This window comes from Lipophrys pholis (genome assembly GCF_963383615.2).
Source record: "Lipophrys pholis genome assembly, chromosome: 3".
Classification (NCBI taxonomy): Eukaryota; Metazoa; Chordata; class Actinopteri; order Blenniiformes; family Blenniidae; genus Lipophrys; species Lipophrys pholis.
In genome coordinates, this window is record NC_137627.1 from 33,275,731 (window position 1) to 33,297,807 (window position 22,077).

The 22,077-nt window shown below is 40.3% G+C and overlaps 1 protein-coding gene across 2 annotated transcripts in view; it reads left to right on the top strand.

The window, feature by feature from the left end:
- ncam1b (neural cell adhesion molecule 1b) overlaps positions 1-22,077 on the top strand; it is a 92,682-nt gene that overhangs the window by 38,087 nt on the left and 32,518 nt on the right. For both annotated transcript variants that reach the window (XM_080459809.1, XM_080459810.1), the window contains exons 2-9: positions 3,185-3,259; positions 4,279-4,488; positions 5,882-6,025; positions 7,875-8,012; positions 8,453-8,570; positions 12,074-12,234; positions 16,608-16,750; positions 18,358-18,381. In XM_080459809.1, the coding sequence (XP_080315935.1) occupies positions 3,185-3,259; positions 4,279-4,488; positions 5,882-6,025; positions 7,875-8,012; positions 8,453-8,570; positions 12,074-12,234; positions 16,608-16,750; positions 18,358-18,381 (1,013 nt within the window). The remainder of the gene's footprint in view (positions 1-3,184; positions 3,260-4,278; positions 4,489-5,881; positions 6,026-7,874; positions 8,013-8,452; positions 8,571-12,073; positions 12,235-16,607; positions 16,751-18,357; positions 18,382-22,077) is intronic.

The following is a 22,077-nucleotide window of genomic DNA, read 5'->3' on the forward strand; positions in this document are numbered from 1 at the left end:
CTGCTGAGCTTTCATGCAGTTGGGCCTACAGTGGTGTCGGACTACAGTCGTCCTCCCCACAGCAGTGCTCCAGCAGATGGCAGTTTTGAAGTGAGGAGATGTCATTTTCTTAAACCAGCTGGATTTGTCAGTACATTAGAGTATCAAATGAAAACAAGGTAATATTGATTATGTCGAACAAAACAAGTCACTTTCACTCCACTGGAGCAATGCACAACCACATCCATTAATGCCTTTAAAGTACAAAAGAATAGAAATACTTTATTAATCCCCGGGGGAAATTCTTGGACCAATAGACCATATGTCAGCCGCTCTATCCATCCACTGAGAACAGTTTGGGGTTCAGTGTTTGGCTCAAGGACACTTTGACATGGACAGACCGAGCCTGGATGCACGATAACCCCCAGAGTACTGTATGGCGCAGAGCGCCTTGTACTAAATTAGCATTTAAAATCAGGGCAGGGTTTAAAAAAACTATATCTAGTGGTAAATTCTGTTTTCTGGGCTTTTTCCTTTTTTTTTCTTCTTTTTTTTTTTTAATTTATTGGCACGTGGGAGGCTTACCTGGGTAACACATGGCACCAAGATGCAATATGGGAAAAAGGCACGCCAGCGGAGGCAGTGTAATGCTTTGGAGAGTATTCAGAAAGGAAAGCCGGGCTCCTGCATGTACTGTATGTGGATGTTACTTCAACCCTACCAACTACCTAAACACCTTTTTGATGGAAATTACATCCTTGGTCTGTCTCTACTATTGGGATAATTAGAGTGGTTTTATGAACCGAACCGTCAGTTTAAGGTCGTGGTTTGGCCTCTAAATTCTTTACATCCAGATTCTGGATTCCAGAGTGTCTACCTCACAACTACCAGTACTAAAAGCTTCAGAGGCATAATGAAGTCCTTGCCTAGATGGATCAGGACTACTATAAAGCAGTAATTAAAGAGTGACCTACATAATATTAATCAGGTGGCCTTTGACATGGATATCCACAGCGCTTTCTCTTAAGATCTCGAGAATTGGACTATTTACATTTGGGAATTTGTTCAGATTATAATGGGCCATTTATTAAATGGAGGTTTCTATAGACCATATCATTTTATCTTTCATATCTCAAGATTTGAGTTGAGCAAATTTTCATATTCAAGTACTTATTCAGCCAAGCTCTCCTGACACTAAGCTGAAGACCCTGAACAGGTCGCCAGTCCATCACAAGAGAAAACCACACACACAAATCATATGTCTGGATAATTTGGAGACCAATTCACCTAATACACATGTCTGAACTGTGGGAGGTGACCAAATTATTCTGATAAAAGTTAAGCATGCAAAGGTAGAACTTGTAAACTCCACAGAATCCAACCCATGATTCTCTTGCTTTGAGGTAAGCGTCCCCACCTCCACATCATCACGTCGTCCTCCGACAAATCTGACAGAAAAAATTAGGTGACAGAGTTCTAATTAAAATCTGATTTAGTGAATTAAATGGAGCAAAGTCCTGACATAGTTTCAACGTTCTAGTTTAATAAAGACAAAGAACATGATATTGGCAAAGGATTTGGTGTTCTTTCACCTTTGACTGTGCTTCCATTCACGGGTGAAGTTTTCATTTTTGAAGGAATGTCACTTTTTGAAAAGTCTTGAAAGTGACCGTCTGTAATAAATCAATCTCCACCCATTCAGTCCACGAGTTGACTTTGCTGAAATCGTTCTGCCTTCCTGCTCCAGACGTTTTGATTAGACTTTATTGCCCTTGTTCCCTGGTGTCACTCGGTGACCCCGTGTGTCCCCGCTCGTCCTGACCTCCACTGAGGTACAGACATTCACACAGTCCTGTTCCCAGCTTAAATAATGGAAAGCAGGATTTTGGGCCCATTTAGTCACACTCCTTAGTCAACCCTGACTGCACCCTTGGGAGCTTCTGCAGGAAACAAGTGACGCTTTGTTCTAATTAAGCACAGAAGAGTTTCAGGCCATACTTTTGTCCGTGTCAAATAATAGAAATGTGTCTTATTCATCCAGTCTCTGATTAAGTGCCGGATCTCACCCAGAGACACAGTGCATTTATCTTGCCAGGCAGACAGCATGATTTCTAAGAAATTTTGAAAGCGTTGTAAAAAATCATTTCTCTGCAAGTACATTGGGAGCACAGGGCTGATTCTTACCGCTGAATTTTAACTGAGTAATTGCAGTGCGGGCTTGATGTTATTCCTTTTGAAAGGAAAGGAAGACTGCAGGCAGTAGAGGAATAGGAAATGACCATTTCTTCGGAAATGGAGCTTTGAGTGCCAACACTTGCATCGTGCGTCTCTTGATGTGCGCGTGCATAAGCTCTCCACAGGACCCTGCTTCCTGCTGCCTTCTCATTTGCAGTAAAAAGGTTGAAGCATGATGAAAAATGTGGATGTCGCCACCTAGAGGCACAGATGATTAAAGCTGCGCCAAGTTTTACATTTGATACTTCCACCTGCTCTATCCTACTTATAGTTGTGTTGGAGCTGGAATCAATCCCAGCTGACATTGGGTGAAAGGCAGAGTACAGGCTGTAGGCTGCCGGTCGATCACAAGGCTAACAGAGAGTTCTCAGAGCGAACCAGCACGCACGCACGCACGCACACACACACACACACACACACACAGAGGGAGCTCTACACAGAACAAGAATCGAACCAGGATCCTAGAGCATGCCAGCTCACCATGCTTCCTGCATTTGATAATTCTGTCAGCTAAATAATCTGAGCATAACTCCAATCACTTTTTCTAAAGCCCATTTTTATGAATATGACTTTGTTTCCTTTTCATCCATGCAGTTTAGTTTGCAGTCGCAGCTCAACCGTGCATTTCCTCTTTTAATACAAACAAAAGTTGCCACACCTCATACTGCAGTGTCTTAAATCATTAAACAGAAACTCTGCTTGAGACTGTAAAGCTGCCGGTACAACTGCAGTTGGATTCTCATTCATAGAGAACAAACAAATCACTAAATTACACTACACAAGGCTCTTCACTTCCTTGTAATTAGTGAATCAATGAAAGAATATGAATATAAAAATACAAGCCACATAGACCATCTGTCTGTAGATGGTATGTAACTCATGGTGTATATCTTACATTCTTCTGTATTTTTAATAATTTTGTTTGTTTAGTATCTGATGCTGTATTGTGTGTTTTCTCTTTCTGTTGTAGTTTCACTGGAGGTGCAGATCACACCGATGCAGGGTGAGATTAGTCTTGGAGAATCCAAATTCTTTATGTGTGAAGGTAAGTTTCCACATAATCTCCTTTTAATTTTTTTACACTTTGTCACTTCTCACAGACGAAATGTTCTCATGAATGAATAGAGCGACACATTAGAGTAAACCCATTTCCAGGAAAAGCATGAACGTATTTCTGGAGGTTTAAACGCCTGCAATTGTCTCATCCTTCACATGAGTTCATGTTATCTTATTTCATGATTTGATTTAGGCTTAAAAAGCTTAAGAATTTTATTTTGTTAGAATAGATTTACCGGTAATCCTTTTTCTTCGATGATTTCTTGAAAAACCTTTGGAGCCCAACAAAACCTGACAACAGAACATTTTACAACAATGTAAATAAGAACCCATATATTTGAACTTTGGCCCCAGTTGTTTTAAGACTTAAAGATTTCATCCTGTATTTCATTATTAAAGAATTTACACAAAACTATAGTTCACAGGAGTAAGTAAACTTTGATGAAACCTTTTTTTTTTTTTTTTTTGTCCTGAGCCATGAGTTAAATGAACTCTTACCTCTTTTCACAAATGAGTTTCCAATTTTCTACATTTTGTGAGGATACTGTATGAAATTATTTAAAAATTTGTCTTAAAATATGGCTGCCTCTCTCCAGCTAACACTTCTGATCGTAGATGAATTGGACTGTGAAAGTACAATCAGAGAGAACTTTGCATTATCAGCTGAACAGTCTCCTGTGGAGGACTTAATTGTTAAATCATGTATCTAAATTGCTTCCTGGTTCATATCTTCATGTTAATCTCATCAATTACAGACCCGTGTTGTGTCCTTTGTGACGTTCTAATGTTTTGTGTCCTGCATGAGAAGAAACGCCACCTCAGGAAAACTGCTAACGGCTTCTATATTTTCATGGCTTGTTTCAGAGTTGTTTTTTTGCTTTCACAGATCAAACACATAAACTGCCACCTACGATATTCAGTCTGTGGGCACAGCTTGACTTCATCGGAGTGGAACATAATCTGTGTGGATACCTGTTTTCTTATCCACTGCTCTATCTGTGCTCTCAGTTGTAGGCGTCGCCAAGCACATAGACTGGTACGGACCAAGTGGGGACAGAATAGAGCCGAACAGACCAGACATAACAGTAACCCGTAACGATGAGTCATCCTCCACCCTCACACTGTACAAAGCTGGCACTGACAACGCGGGGACATACAAGTGTGTCGCCACCGCCGGGGACCAACAAGCAGAGTCGACTGTCAAAGTGAAAATATTCCGTAAGTTTGTTTCTCAGCCCAAACACCTCAGTCAAATTATACAACCGTATGATCGCAGAAGAAAAAGAGAACCATGTTTATTGAACTCATAGTATTTTATTGACTGCTCAAGGGCAACACATTAGTCTTTTTCTTTTCAAGTGAGGATGGATTTTTCATCAGTTCAATAAACGGTCGGAAGACCATTAGAGGGCTGCTTAATGATCCTGTCTGTTGTGCAGTTCTCGTGAGTAATGGCTTTTATTTTCCATGAATGCCAAGCATCAGCAATTGTCCATCAGAGATGAAATCCTGCTCTGAACAGAACTTTCCTCTTGTTATTCCACTGCTGATTTGGAGTTTCTATTAGGCGTGGTCATCCATGTAGACATTACACATTAAAATCAATAAGTTTTTTTTTGTTTTGTTTTATTTAGTTTTTTCATTCAAAAACGTTTCCAGTCTTTGTTAGTTATAAAACTGTTTTTGGCTCAATAACTTCTTAGATAATAGATTCTTGTTTTTCATTATTATTGTTTAACCCTTCATAAGGTAAGTGACTATTTATGTTGAAGTTCTTATTTTTTCACATATTTTCCAACTCAACAGTAGTTCTATTCTATTCTATTTTATTCTATTCTATAACAGCTAAAGTATTCACAATAATCCCATTTGAAATACATAACATATTTAATTTTCTTTTGGTTAGTTTTTCCATTTACCGACCATATGCATTACTTAATAATACCTTATCATATATTAGCACTTTTCCCTTTAAAAAATAAGTGTTCTTTTCAGGGTTAAAAGTGCTCTAATGGTTCCCTTTTACTCACACAGTGTCATAAAGGACGTTGCTACTTCAGTCTTAGCAGTTTCACACACATGTCAACAATAGGAAATGAAGCAGCAATTTGCACATCTAGTCCTGTAATAGAAATAAATGATAACACATATTGCGATATCATTACGTGTGCCCCCTGCAGGTAATGAGTTCTACGGGAGTCAAGTCGGCATTAAAAGTTTTGCTACTCGTTTCAACAAATGAGCTGGACATTACGGCTGAATCTGTGCTTGTATGTTTAGTCTCGATAGAGCCAGGAAATTGAATGTTGTTCTTTAACTTGCACACTGAGTCCAGTTAGTCAGTTAACAACACTGCTCTTTATGCTGCGAACAGCTCCAAGCTACATTCATTAGCCAGGCAGTTCTAGAAACGGCTGTGAATCGCTCAGTTAAACAGTCAGGGGAGGATGTTTAGACTGGAGGAGAACTCTGAAATCATGTTAAGTTATAGTGAGTTTAAGTAGATTTACTAATGCCTGGAAATGGAGGGAATAGAATACATTTCCGTCCTACATATTACATTTGATGATGTTTGTGTGATTGAGTAAGACATGTACATGTTTCGTTACAGAAAGAATCACCTTCACGAATGTACCATCACCCCAGGAGTTCAATGAAGGAGACAATGCGAACATTGTTTGTGACGTCATCAGTTCGCCCCCACCCACCGTCATCTGGAAGTACAAAGGCGCAAAGATACAAATGGAAAAAGACGGTAAGACGTCTCAGAGTTGTGATTTTAATTGTGATCAAGTGTGTTTATGTATTCACTTCTGCAGATTTCTCTGTGATATTCAAAAGATAAATGGATTTCACTTATAGAGTGCGTTTTCACCACTTCTGAAGTCTTAGAACACAAGATGTCTGTGTTTGGATGAATACAACCAGCATTAAACAACCACACAGATGTTTGTTTTTTTGAGCAGACAAGTGCAACGCCACCAGACATTACATTTCCATCACATGGACATTCCAGGCCACTTTAAAATAAAATATTTCAAAAAGGCGAGATGCCACAGATGAGTGAAGAGAGTACGTTTGATGCTGGAATGTCATCCAGGGTCATTGCCACACACCTGAATGTGCAGTACTCAACAAGCCCGACAAGTGAGCACTTCTACCAGCTCCTTTAGATTAGATCAGAAGGAAGTGTGTCGCTTCATCTGATGTCTCCAAGTCTGACCTTTGTCACTTTGATTTATATTTCCCAACATGCTAAAACTTTCAGTCAGTTGTTAAAAAGTAGATTTTTCTGTATGGAAATAAATTGTATATTATAGCAAAGAAAAATATAAAAAAATTAAAAAAGAAAGAAAGAAAATACTGTATTCATAATTTTGTTTAAACAAGAATGATGTATCTTATTCTAGTAATGGCTCATATACATGAGAGCCATTGATAGAATTTATATTTAGGTGATTGTATTTGTCAATTAACTGTGATTTATCACTACTTCTTTAGCCATTATCATTCCAACCTATACTATTTAGTTTAAATCCCTTATCTTGCTTATCAAATGCAGGAAATATTCCCAATGAACTGAATATATAACTTTCTCACCTATTAACATGACGCTGCAGTTCATATAATGTTTCCCAGTAATGGATTGAGATATTGGTATTTTACAGATGTTGGCTTGAAAACAAAGTACTGTGTCGAAATGAACACGAGTGTAATCTGGTGGTTTCATTGTAAGACTGCAGTTTCCAGGAGTAAACTGTAAAAATAGAGCTCAACACATCCAGCCTCTAAGCCTGGGTGACAGTGTTGGTAAATTATCGTGTTTCTTGGAGAGAAACTACACGGTCATAATGAAAGCACACACAGACACCCAAAGACAAGCGGCTTAATAATGCATATGCAGATGTACCACTGTTACAGACTTGAAATTGCTCGTGCCCTCCTTTTGTTGCCATTCTTCTGCGGGGTTTTAGCCGGGGCTTTTCGGAGGAAAAATTAATTTGGTTTTGAATTTGAAAATACAACCCCGCTATTCACCCCCTGACACTGAACAATATAACAATGCGCATGGTGGTGTTGCTCACCGGAAAATAATAACGGGCGCTCATGTGTGGGTTGTAATAGTATTTTGAATTATTACATGATTAAATTCATTCGGTTCACATTTCATCTCGAATTGAAGGAGTTCACGGGGGCTTTTGCCATATTTCTCTTTTGGTGGAAGGACTGTCGGATACACTGATATGAATTTGACAAAGAAAATTGCAACCCCTCTTCAGCCTCTCTCTGCTAGAATTATCTGTCAGTCTAAGAAAAATATAGCTTGTACCTCTCACTAATGGATTCAAATGTTCTCATTTTCATATATTTGTCAAAGCAACATAGCAGGCATGTCAGAAACTTAAGACATCACTGTTGAATTGTTTGTGTAATCAAACCAAATCTTTCATTGGTCAATTAATTCAGACAAGAGTTTGCTTTATTTATTGTGCTGTTTAATGTGCTTGTTAGCTTGGCTACAGCTGTTTATCATTAAATACTGAGTCACTGCTGCTGTAAAGTTGCCAAGCCTCCTCACTGATTTATCCTCTGCTTCCTTTTAGTCCGATTTAAGGTGCTGAGCAACAATCACCTTCAAATTCGTGGTATAAAGAAGACAGATGAAGGCTTGTATACCTGCGAGGGTCGCCTCATGACTCGCGGCGAGATTGATCTGCGTGTCATCAAGGTCATTGTGAATGGTTAGCAGCCCTTCCCCTCACGCACGCACGCACGCACGCACGCACGCACGCACGCACGCACGCACGCACGCACGCACGCACGCACGCACACACACACACCACTTCCTCTTGTTTTGTTCCTGTTTGTGTGGCAGGTGTCCCACGACGCTTAAAAAAAGCTGCAGATCCTCGGGGGGGGGGGGGACCATGCTCAGCATCAATGTGAAAAAACTGTTGCCCAGAGCAACCGCGTATCAAAGATGTTCCATGCTAATGAAGCCTGTTTCCCGCAACTTCTGAGCCCAGCAAATGAGTGCCTAAAATAAGTGCTCTGAATTTGTCACAGCTTCTGTTCCTGTTTTCTTCGTGCTATCTCTCTTGTATCTGTATGACTGTTTGCCCATATGTCTGCCTGTCTCCCATGTCCTGTTCCATTATTTATACACCTCTTCCTGCCACAGTGCTCCCGACCATCAGGATATGGCAGTCGGAGGTAAATGCCACAGCAGATGTCGGGCAGCCTGCCATTTTGACTTGCGCGGTCGATGGCTATCCTGAACCCATGGTGACCTGGACAAGGTAAAACTGCAGAGACAAACGCTTTACGCTTCTCCACGAGCACTTGTCGGATGCCGCTGTTTTTCCCTCATTGGTAAAGAAACCTTCAGCTCGGCTCGACAAAACCTGCATCAAGAGCAGAGCACTCAATCCGGTGCTATATGGAGCACAGATTATTGAAAGCTGTTTATCAGTGGTGATCTAAACATTTTTCAAGTGAAAATAAATAAAATTTACAGTTTTGGCTCATTGGAATGTTTTTGATAAGAGAAAATGATCAAATACAGTTTTTTATTCCTGCAAACGTCTCTTCTAGAAAAGGGGTCGTCTGATATTCAGGGTGTAATATACAGTACAGATCCCAGTCAACTGAACCCGTCAAAAGTTGCAAATGAAAGGTTCCTTTTGGTCACATGAGGGGTGAGAATCCAGCTACAGGTGCCAGATATTGTTGTTGTTACCAAGCCGTTCAAAGGCTTTATAATGTTGCATCTCAATAGCTTTGGATGACAGAGAGGATGTTGCTCTGGAGGAGCAGGTGGAGCCGGAGCGTGATCACTGAAGCAGGAGATCTGTGTGATGAACAGGCCGAGCTGTTTTATTCCATGTGTTTTATGATCTTTATCCTAGAAAAACAAGTTTTGGTCCCAAATGAAACCCCACTGCAGTCTTATCCAGACAAATACAGTACATTTAATTTCTGGCCTGATGATTTCACCAGATTTAATTTTGAAGGCAACATAATAGTGTATGTAAAATCATACTTGAGACATTTTTCTATCTATGAAAACACGTAAACCCAAATGTAATTAGTAGTCAGACCATTTTCACTGAGCTGGATGATGAGAAGCATACAGAGTAATATTTTGATCCAATGAACCACAATGCTGTGGTTTCACTTGACAATGCCAATTGCTGTGAACCACACAAACGGTTGTTGACATGTTACGTCAGAAGAGGTAATGGCCAATGAGGCAGGACTAATCAAAAATAATGAGCTGTGTGTGTTCTACATGTACCAGACGTGAGCATGCTTCTCCCCCAACTTCATACATGTATGCATAAAGACTGCATTCAGCAATATGTCTGCTGAGACGGATCTTCCTGATGATATCTCAAAGATTACATTCACCTTTAGAGTGATAGACACTTCAACCTTTTATTTGAAAGAAAACAGTGCAGAAAATGAGAAGCTGGTAAGAAAAGAGTCATCCCATCAAACCCTGTACAGCAGTGAATCGTTTATGCTCGGATATTGTCAGACATGTGTTAAGAGATAAGGATTTTAAAATGAGGGTGCAGGATTCTAAAGTTTTTAGCCATGTTTTCTGCTCCGAGATGATGGATGCAGAAATCTATTTGTGCAAAGTGCTGTGACTCATATATCCACATTTACAGGCTAAATGAAATGGAGCAGATCAGCAAACTGAATTAGCAACTACAATTATAACACGCAAAGAGAGTGGCTAATAATTACTTTCAGTGATGGGCGGGCACTCCGCAGACAGTCGTTGTCTGCAGGACAAGAAGATAAAATCCTAAGATGAGAAAGTTAAACTCTGATTCTGTCAGATCTAAGGGGGGGAGAAGTCACCGGTATAGAATGAGCACTGCAGAGGCAGAAGTAATGTTTGGCTTTGTCAACACAACATTTCTCCACTTCTTCATTTACATAATTTTAAGAATAATTACACGAGAAGTGGGGTTTTCCCTGGATTTTGACAGCTAGTAGACCTTAATTGACCTGTGATCACAGGATCAACTTGTCAGACAGCTCAGATCCTGTTTACGCAACGTTTTAAGTAAAAGCGCATTTTCATTTAAAAAAAGTTTCGGTTTAGATGGCGGAGTTCTGAAAACAATGTCTGTGCACACGAAAATGGCAGAAACGCTGAAAATGGTGTAGTTTTCATGTAGGGCCACTAGTGGGTGCTGTTAGTTGTTTTCATAATGAAACCCCACACTCATGCGAGCAGAGAACAGTACGCTATAAACATTAACAGTGGTAAGTACATGGAGATTTGTGTGGATAAATAACTAAGTTGGATTGTTATTACAGTGATTCTCATCAATAAAACTACCAAGTCCCAGGAGAATCTGTGGGCAGAATATGTGAGCAGAAGAATGATTTACTAGGTCTGTGGTGCGCATGCTTCCTGTGGGCTCACCACCTGCAGGAAAGGTTCTTAATCGGTGCAATGTGATCTGTGTGACAGTGCTCAGACTGCCACCCCCGCGAACCGGAAACGGATAAGCGGGAGAAAATGGATGGATGGATGGATGGATGGATGGTGCGCATGCACAAAGATGCGGCCAAGCGTTTTGAGAACGTTTTATCATCCATATCGTCCAGTTCCTCGGTCACCATTCTTCATTTCAAAGCAAAAATAACATGATGAAATACTTGACTGACAGTGCTATGTTGACAACTTGACACCCAATTCAGAGAGGATGACACAAAACAAACTCGTCTTAAGGAAGCTCTGAAGAAGAGATGTAGAACCAGGTAGAGACTTGTTTCATATTTAAAGCACACAAACTATCATGAGGTGAAACTCAGGAGAATTGAGTGAGAAGTGAAAATATTGAGCCTTCCTACAGAAAGCATAGGTTACACTTTAAAAATAACCACTGTAGACTGTATGTTGAGTTTCTTATTCCTCATTTTCTGTCCACAGCTTGGCAGGATAAAGGAATGGAGTTGTGTTTGCCAGGTCAGGTGATTCTAACAGTAGAGTATAAATCCTACAGCAACAATTCCACATTTTGAACAGTGTCTGTGTGCAGGAATATCATAGTCAAATTGAACACAAGGTGTTGATACTCTTGTGTGTTTGTTATAAGGTTATATGGGATATTCTCCTGTCTGATTTATTCATTGCAATACGATACTTAATCACAGGGTATCTAAGGTACATATAAACAGTGAAACCTGAAGACGAGCATGTCCACAATGGCCGCTCTATTCAGGGACCCTGAATACAGCCATTGATAGGCTCCTGCTTTGTTCAAATCTTCTTGTTCATCTCGTTTCCAAGACAGCAGGTAACTCTGTAGCCCACTCGCATTCACACTCACAGCTGGAGAACGGCTCTTCAACTTGGTTGTCACTTTTTTTTGTTGCCTTCAGTTGTATTTTCTACATTTCTACACTGTGATTTGTTAAAACAAAATGAAATACTGAGACACAAAGCAGATGATCATAAACAGTCAAGTCAAGGACTTGAAAATAATGTTCTTATATTTACATGGTTGGATCAAATGAAACTTGGTTAAAATCAACAGTAAGCAGGTAAATATCAAAGAGGTTGCAGTCTGAACCCTCTGCAGGATTCAGCTCTTCTTCATCAGTGGTCTTCATCAGTTTGTCCTTCAGGAATCGAGAAACCACTGTATATTTTGTAGAGACCAGGGGATTATGCTCTTTTCTTTCAAGAGAACCTTGTAGGCTGAAACAAGTGAAGAATGGTGTCTAAAATTGATTATGTGAGATGAATATATTCTTTAATCTCCCCATTCTCCAGAAATGAAGTGGAGCTCGAGGCTGGACAAAAGTACAGCTTTAATGAAGACGGCTCCGAAATGACTATTATGGATGTTTCCAAACTGGATGAAGGAGAGTACACCTGCATTGCCAGGAACAAGGCTGGGGAGAGTGAGAAGGAGCTCAGTCTGAAAGTGTTCGGTAAGGCTGAATCTATCATATACCTACAGTACAAGAACATTGCAATGTACAGTAAAGCCGTTCCAACCGTGTGGGAGTGATGTATATGAGTATGGAGGTGGAGGAAGAACAATAGTATGGGTTTTTGTGTCTGTTTTCTAAGGCATACAAGATAAGGTGTTGTTTTGCTGTAGGTTGAGATTGTTTCATGCTGAAGGATTTACAGAGCCAGCCAAGTGGGATGAGCGCAGCCGAGCTCTTTGAAGATTTTGTTCGCTCACTAGTGTACTGTTCCAACATCTCAATAGCAGTAATGTCATTCCCAACCACAGTTAGAATTACTGCTGTATCAGTTGATTTTTTTCCCTGGGTTAACAGGTGCAGATTATTTTCCCGGTTCTGTAGAATTCAACAGGTAAACAGCTGTAGGAAATTACTCAAGGCAGCTTTTAACACCCATTGTTTACCTCATTATCTCAAAGATTTCCTCACCCTCTTAAAGCTGTGGTTTCCTCACGTCCATTTGAGACAAGCTGTGTATTTTATTACAAATGGCTACTGCTGCCTATTAAAACAGTAAATATGGATTTCCATTGTAATTGTCAACATTCTCTTGACCCTGAGTCATTCAGTATTAAGTGGTGGTCTTTGCTGTTTTTGGGTGTTTATAATTACTGCATGAATACAGAGTGAGTGGGGGCCTTTCTTTGGGGATGTTTCATGTTCTTCCTATGTGAGTGAGCGTTTTTCTCTGGGTACTTTCATAGCCCAAAGACGTGTTGGCTAAATTCAATTCAAATTTATTTGTGTAGCGCCAAATATAACACAGTAATTTCAAGGAACTTTTACGAAGAAAACCCAACAATTCCCCATGAGCAAGCATATGCAGCTGTGGAGAGGAAAAGTTGTTTTTGACAGGAAGAAACCTTTGTAGTAGGGGGAAGGATTCAAACACTGGTTCGAGGAAGGGGTAGGGATTCTCCATTCAATTCAGCAGATACAGATCCACTCACTGCAGACAGATTGAGGGTGGAGGGGTTCACAGGGGGCCATGAAGACTTTTTGATTTTATTGAATATAACATTTTTTTATGTTTTAAAAATAGGTATTTAATTAATTTATGTCACAAAACTAAGTATAAGCATCTACATGACAAGTGTAAGTGGTAGGCGTGTAAGCAGCGGGAGAGAAAATGGCGGCGCTTCAGGCGAAAGAGAAAAATGAATCACTCCAAAAGAAAAAATTATTGCAGTTACCCGGTATATGGGCAAAATTTGAGTTACATAGATTAAGGACAAATTTAGCACTGAATGCATCTTTTGGAGTGAAAAACTAACGAATCAAATTTTGAAAATGGAAGCTGAAGAGACACCAGTCCACCAAACACCCGAAGACGGTGTGCAAACCCAAACAGTTTATCCTCAGAGAAACGGAACTCATCAGCACAGAATATAACAAATAAAATGTATTTCACATATAGTGAGTTATGAGGTTCTTTGAACTACAATTCAGGGTGTGGTTGGGTCATCAAGCTCTATGATGGTAAAAACGTCCCTCAAGAAAAGGTTGAGACTCACTGGGCTAAAAAAAAATTCAGTATTTGTCGATTTAATTAATTAATAAGCTCACTCTACTGTAATGCCGCCGCCTGCCACTAGTCAGTGCTACAGAGGCATCACACAACATTTTATATCTGTTTGTGTACTACAAAGCTGGATTTTTCTTTTATCGAGGTAACTTCAGGGATCAAGCCAGGGTTCATGATTATCCAGGTGCTGAAAGCTCAGCCCCTTTTATGTGAACGTCCACTGATCAAGATGGGAAAATCCTGGGTCGAATTACCGAGTTGATAACCAGCTTCATGGTGCCGCTTATCAAGGAGTGTGAGTGTGTGGGTTTGTGAATTCTGATAAAAGAGAGATATCTGGGTATGTTAATCACGCTTTGTAGTACTCTGGTCTGTGAGGATTACAGATCACAACATCGACCTCACGGAATATGCTTCCACCTTGAGTTGATGGAATATGTTGAGCTAGGATACACAGTGCTACTTCTTGACAGTTTTCTGAGATTATTTCACATGTCTTACACAACTGTATTTCTGTATAACTGTTTTTCCCAACCTGAGGTCCAGAACCCCTTTAGAGTGGTGCCAGAGATCACAGAGCGAACTCTAGGGTTTTTTTTGTTGTGAGCTTGTCAAAATTGCACTCGCACATGTAAAAGAAAAAAAAAAAGCCATAACAAGACAATTTCTCCGATCTGCAGGAGACTGGGAAAACTGCCCATAGCTTTTATTTGGACGGCTCCTGCTTTTGTATGTTGTTGAGAGTGGGTGTATCAGGGCTGACAGCCTTTCTTAGTGCTCAATGGGGGCTTCGAGGAAAATGGTCCACACCATTTATGATTAATAACTAAATATAAAAGAGTGGAAAGCGATCCTTTAAAATAAGAGCCGCACTATTATCGATCAAGCATTTGTCCCTAAAATTACTTTTGTGACTAAACTACCAACTTTTAGGACTCAGCTAAAGTCAACATGTGTGCAACAACTCATCCTCACTATTACGGACAAAAACAGAAAATTGTTTATTACCTTCTCTAACAAAGGTTGGGCGAAGGTTATGTTTTTTGGCCACATTTATTTATTTATCTATTTATCCATCTATCTATCTATCTATCTATCTATCTATCTATCTATCTATCTATCTATCTATCTATCTATCTATCTATCTATCTATCTGTCTATCTGTCTATCTGTCTGTCTGTCTGTCTGTCTGTCTGTCTGTCTGTCTGTCTGTCTGTCTGTTTGTCTGTCTGTTTGTTTACTACCTTTGCCAACAAAAGTTAGTAGCAAAGGTTATGTTTTTGGCTGCGTGTATTTATTTATTTATTGGTTTGTAGGTATCAATTTTAAACTACTGACCCGAATTTCAGGGATGATTTTTCATCATCCAAAGACCAATCCATTAGATTTTCAGACAAAGCAGCTCCTGGAGACGTAAGATATTTCCTTTGTTGTGGACACACTGGAGGGCCGCGGTGAACCTTCAGTTCCCCCGAAGCTGCCGTTAGCCACCTGCTACTAGCACATTGCTAACTCCGCTATGGAACTCGCAGCTAATATCTCGGTTCGGGAAGTATCCAGAAACACCGGTGTGAGCACATTGACTCGGGTAGTGGTTTATCTCAGTGTTTCGCACAGTGGCGTTGCTATCTGAAAGGCTCGTTAGCAGCGAGTTGGGCTGACGGCTAACATGTTAGCGATGCTAACTTGGTTCCTTAAAGAAATGTGGCGTTGGCAAAAGTATGCGCTCTACTGAGTGCCCGTTCTAGTTTTTCATGTGAAATCTCTAAGACATGGGAGTCATGGGATGTTATCTCAGCGTGAAAAATCAAAATACAACTCAATTGAAAAAGTAGATTTTTGGAGCCTTAAAACAGGGTGACATTAGTCTAGAAAATCCTTTCTGCACTGATTACCTCTGAATGCACACGGTATATGAGGGGTTGTAGCTGCAAGGGTTGGCAGCATATTATTTGTTTGTGCTCTTCCAGGGTTGTCTCTCTCTTAGCGCTGTCTCCTAACATCCGACGTTAATGAACAAAGCACTGCAATCGATCAGGGCTTACGCAGTTCACACAGGCTCTTTAAAAAATATCCGTCTGGATACCAATCCTGCTATTTATTTACACCTTCCGATTCTACATATGCAAGTATTTAATTGGGAATAACAAACCACAGCTGTGCCTTTGTTCATTAAATAATTACCAGTAACCGCATTTTAAACAACAAACAGGGTTTTTTTGTGTGTTTTTTTTCACGCTGAATATTCAAAATTAAAGTCAGTGTGTTGAAAAGGCTTTCGCTCTATCAAATGCTCTGCCTAATCCATGCGTTCATCCTTCATGGAGCGAAATGAAAAAGATGAGTGCACAGAGCAATGTTCAACTGCACGCTTCAGAAGTAGCTCTTGAATTTGTTCGGCTTGGCTTGTGTCACCGTTTGGGCACCCCGCTGCGCTTTCAGGGGAACTCAGGTGTGCTGCAACTTGACAGTTTGCTCAAACAGTAAACAAAAAAAATGAAGGCCGGCTCCTTTGAGATAGGCTAAATAAATTATTACACAAATTACCTTTTGCATCCACACATGGTTATCACAACTTTACCCCTGTTGGGACTGGGAAAGCTTAAATACAGTTTTTGTTGCCATAAGAGGAAGAAAAAAAAAATCCTCTTCACCTGTCAGCCGTTGATCCTCAGCCTCCCTTTGAACTCTTCCCAAATCCGCCAAGTTGCTCTTGTGTTTTACTTGTGTACTCTGCACTACCAAGACACCTGGCTGTCGAGGTATGCCTGAACAACCACGTTGACTCCTTTCTTGTGTTCTACAGTGAAGCCTAGGATCACATACATCGTAAACCAGAGCACCTCGGAGATGGAGGAGCAGGTGACTCTGACGTGTGAAGCATCAGGAGATCCGACTCCCACCATCAGCTGGAGCTATGGCGAACACGTCTTCACCGAAGGAGAGCAGGTAAAATGAATAAGGTGGTGAAAATACCAGTGGCGGTACTCTCTGTGCTCACAACCAGTGTCCTGCAAGTAGTATTCTTCCTGCAGGTAATGAGCTACAGCAGACTGAGAAAGTCGGTGTCCCTATTACTTTCGATTAGGGGGGGTGTTCACACTCATCATGTCTGGTCCACTTGAAATGGACCCTGGTACGTTTATTGTGATTAGTGCGGTCCGTTTATAGGAGTGTGATTGCACACTCGTTTACAATTCAATGGTGGTGCAGAGCAAAGATCCTTGAGTAACCAAAAACAGGACACAGTACTTCATAGCATTATTATATTTGCAGTGTAATAAAATTAGTGTGGAGATGGAGGAGTTCCTATTACTGTTGTGACTCGTTTATACATCATAGGCTATCAGTGAGTTATGATTAAAAAAAAAGTACAATAATCCAACATCTATTTTGTTTCATGTAGCCCTGCACAAAGTATTTTATCTCACACAGTGCAACAGCTGTCCAGAATGTGTTTTATTCGTGTAGAGCAAAGCAAGCTACATTCGATCTTTTTATTTATTTTTTTCAGTTTTGGTTCATACCAGTGAACCGCACCACAAGTGAAAACACATAATTTTCCTGCAGTTTGCAATAACAGTGACTTGAAAATCGAAGTTTTAGTCCAGTCGAAGCCTGTTTCTCTTGCTATCTTGATTTGTTTCTTTTTATACAAGAAGTAAAAGTTAATTTCTTTTATGATGGCTCCTTCACAGTAATGCATGAGCATATGAAATAGAATTGGGACACGCTAAGTAGTAACCACTTGGGAGAACTTGAACCTGCAGGACACTGGTGAGTGGAGGGGAAAAATTTAATAACCTTGAACTAAATCAATGTGTTATATTGATTATGTGCAGGTAGGGGGGCTTTGTGCAGGTTCATTGCTGAAAGCCCTCAGCAAGAGTTTTTGTTCGGCTGATCTTTTACCTGAAATTAACAGTTACTTTGAGATGGCCCAGCGGATTTCAGGTAATTAGCGCGGTGATAATCAGCCAATATTATGGAGCACAATTAGACTCTTTTTCCCCAAACATCACGAAAATCTGCACCAGAAACCCAATTACACTGGTTTCTCTAAAATAAGCACGTCAATAAAGATAGTAATTAAACTTTGCCTGCTTCTTATTGTATTTGCAAGAATGACACTTGAATAATCAAGTGTTGGCTTAGCATTTTCAATCACTGTTGCCATTATTCTGCTCATGCCAGTGATTGAAATTTTTAAATAATACAGTGTTAAAATCATTCATCTCTGTGGGTAATCCACTGCCATCTTTTCAATTTGCTTTGGCGCCGCAGTGGCTAAACGCCGGCTTTTTGCCTTCCATTACATCCTAATACTGTTTGTTCCCGCGGTAACATCTTCCATATTTTTCCAAACCATCAGAATCAATGAATACCTCCTTGGTATTTCCGTGCATCTATTGCCCACATGGCTTGGTTCTCCAAAGTCTTAGTGTCTTACTACCCTTGAGAGGTAATGAGGGTGAAAATGCTTTGAGAGATACTTTGTAGCTCAAAGAGGAATTCTGGAGCCAGTCCATTACATGCGCTACATTTTCTTCCTACAGGCACATCTAAACAGGATCTATCAGGTATGAAATCCGCGTGGCACAGAAATGTACTAGAGTAGTAGTGTTACGAAGTATGCCTCGAGATAACTCCCACTGAAATCAAATCATCCCTTTTTATTGAGAAATTTCCCAGTTGCTTTTTGAAAACCCCAAGGAATGATCTCATCAGAGTTCATGAAATTGATTTGACTGCTGCATGCTTTCCAAACACAGCCTGAAAACTTCACTGATCTGGTGACAGAAAGTGTGGCTCGCTTATCTCACGAGATCAGATGAAAACTTGGTTGATGGCCTAATAACGACAACAATAGGGAGACACCATTTCTGTGTCGCTGTTGCCTGATCATCTCAAACTTTCCATCACAGCATGAGGTTGCCTGGATTCAAGCCCGGCAGTTTGTCTTTCATCTCCATGATACTGTAGATTGTCTAACATGTATGTCGGTGTCACTTGATTCTGAGGATAAAAGTGCTCCACCTGAAGTCTATTTAAGTATCAAACACTTGACCCCCGCTGACTGAAAGCTTTGTCTCAGACTTTTCCAATTATTTTACTGTATTGCAACTGATCTGAATTCAAAAGACTACTCCCCTGTATTAAAATGAAACTCTTTACAGCCACCTGTCAAGCCTCCTGACTGTTTGATATTTAAAAATACATTTTGAGTGGAGCCTTGCTCGCAAGTGCAAAACACACTGCTGCTATATGACGCACGCCAAGATGGTCCTGTTTTCCTGCTCAGAGCTGCACACGCCCACGGTGGCGAGTCACACCGAAACACATGGACACGCCACCTAGTAACAGTTTGTGCCTCAGACCTATTATCGAGTGTGGAGCTCCCATGAGAAGCAGCATTTCTTCAACGAACACGTCTCCCAGCAGCTGCCGTGCCTCGGCTTCCTTTCTCCGTCTGGGCCAAGTCGGCTTGTTTTGTGTTCTTGAAGCTTCTCTAATGGATGAGGAGAAGACCCCTTAGTGGGCCGAAAAAACACTCAGTTCCACAGCCCAGAGTCTCACCATTATGTCTTATAAGGTAGATATTGTAGGTGTGAAGATTGAGTGCAGAGGGTGTTTGGCAGAGGAAAGAAATAACACACACCTGAGATTTGGTATTTACCAAAAAGAGGAAAGCACAGTATGCATTACTCACTGTGTTTTGAAGTGTGTAGCTGTTGGTGTTCTGCACCGTGGACCTTCCCAGGATGCCCAGCTGTGCAGTGGTGGCCGCAGTGTGTTTTGTACCGTAGTCTGCACAGCGCTCTGTGATCTGTGGCATTTCTTCACAGCCCTCTTAAAAGAAATGATTAGCAGCCTTACTGAATCAAATAGATCCCTAAAATGTACCTTGTGACTATTGATCATTAGCAGGCAAACATGTTCCTCTGTGGAGCTTCCAATGAATACATCAGGAAATGGCTGCTAATTGTTTGATTTCTTGTCCTGTTTGTTCATCTGATGTCCGTCCATCATGCTAATCATCGCAACAGCTGTATTTCATCTGGGGTGAATGTGACATTCATTTGGGGTGAATATGATGAATTGTGAAAAGGACATTTTGCCATGAGTATGTGGACGTGATATTCTCATTTTGGTCCGACATCCAGCACAGATCTCCGTGTGCCGGGCCTTTTAGATGTGTGGTGGTGATGGCAGTGCAGAATTAATTAGCTGGTTATTTTGAATGTGTTTTCAGTTCCCTGGCTCCCTTGTTGCTTAGCCTCTTTCAATTCTTGTTGAAGAGAAATAGTGGTGCTGTGTGAATTTTACATGCTGAGCCCTCTGATCATGGATAGATTTTTTTTCCATGATGTATTTCACCCAGATATACTGCATCCATTAGTTTCATCTTGCAATATTTTTTTTATATTATTTTATAGGACATTTGTGTTTTGCCCCCGGCTAGCTCAGTTGGTAGAGCATGAGACTCATAATCTCAAGGTAGTGGGTTCATGTCCCACGCCGGGCGCCACCTTCCCATGGGCTCACCACCGGCAGGAAAGGTTCTTAATCGGTGCAATGTGATCGCGGTGACAGTGCTCATACTGCCACCCCCGCGACCCGGAAACGGTTAAGCGGGAGAAAATGGATGGATTTGTGTTTATATATGAAACAATATTGCAATAAAATAGTGAGGTGTGTTACAATAAGCAATTTCAATTAAACAAGCTGTTGACTAATCTGAAAATACAGACTTAAGTGGCTCCGTATTAACTTTTGTCTTTAAAATATAGCTTGATGTTGCTTGAATTTAGACAAGAATGATAGAAACCTTATTGGAAAAATATGTCTTTCAATCAGCTTTGTAGCTGATATTTATCTGTTATGATATAAAAGGTAAACTGAAGGACAAACTGTTCAGTATTGATAAGTGTCTATTTTTTTGTACTTAACAAGTACAGGTAAAATGTCTGATGTAATTTCCACCTGAATATAAGCCGCACCCACCAAATATGATTAATAGATAAAGGGGAGGACAAGCAAACTGTGCCTACTCATTTCTTTATTTGAACAGGATGGTGCGTATTAATGAACATACAATCTCATGAGTTAGCTGGATTTAGCGTGAGGTTGATGTTGCCCAAAACATAAAAGAAAATCACATGGAGTCACAGACTGTAAAAACAATATAGTAAAACAAAGACAATGGTGATACATTAATCCTGGCTGGGTTAATCCTACCCCAAAGTGCTATTAGTCAACTGAAGTACTGTCATACAGTGCTAATAGTTAAAGTGCCTGTTTTTAAAGCGCCTGATCTTCTCAATGTTAACAAGTTTATTTGCTAATCAGCCATGCCTTGTACTGTCTTGCTTTTTTCAAATCAAGGTTGGAAGTCCAACACAAACCCAAGGTACTTGAAGTGAGTTACCAGCTCCAATTCTTCCCCATCTAAGGACAATAAGGACCTGCTTTGTGTCACCGGTTGGTTGGTGAGCCTCATACCGGCAGATTGTTCTGTAATACGCTTCACTGGTTTTTTGGTATTTTTGGTGTTAAGGGTTAGACAGTTTGATCTTAACTGGTCTTATATCTTAGATGTGATAGAAGTTTTTACTGTTCTGGTCCAACCAGATTACTTACAATACTTTGCTTCACTGTATTGAGGCTAAACTTTTCCCTGACTCAGGATGTTTTAAGACACAAAGTGCAGCATCAGTGGATGGCATTTTGTTTATAGCTTATTTAAAACTGAATACGACTGTACATGTGCGACTTGTGGTACATGGTGAAGAAAAGAAGTTACAATATTAGCAAGACTCAACAATTAAATTCCAACTAATAGTTGGATCTGTAGTGGTGGCTAAATTCCCTGCTGTATTTACCACATAAATCACATAAACATTGCATTCAAAAAGAGCTGTATGTTCTCTTCATGCTTAAATGTCTCAGATATTCGAAAAACATATTTTGAGGATAAAAACTTTGTACACTGAATGTGAACGTGATGATATATGCTTGTGCTAGTTTGGCTTGCCTCCATTTTGAACTCCTTGATACAGCCTTGTAGATCCCTTATGAATTGAGATATTTAAAGTTTCTGTTTACATTAAGTGCTATCAAACAGAACACATTTTGTTTTCCCCGAGCTCCGGCTAATGTGTTAAGTGCATTGCCTTCTGAAACCTAAAAAGGTGTGTTGTTTCCATCCATGTTTAGTTGCATTTGTTGGTGCATCACCGTCAATTGTGGATCAGTAAAGGAAGTATAATAAATTT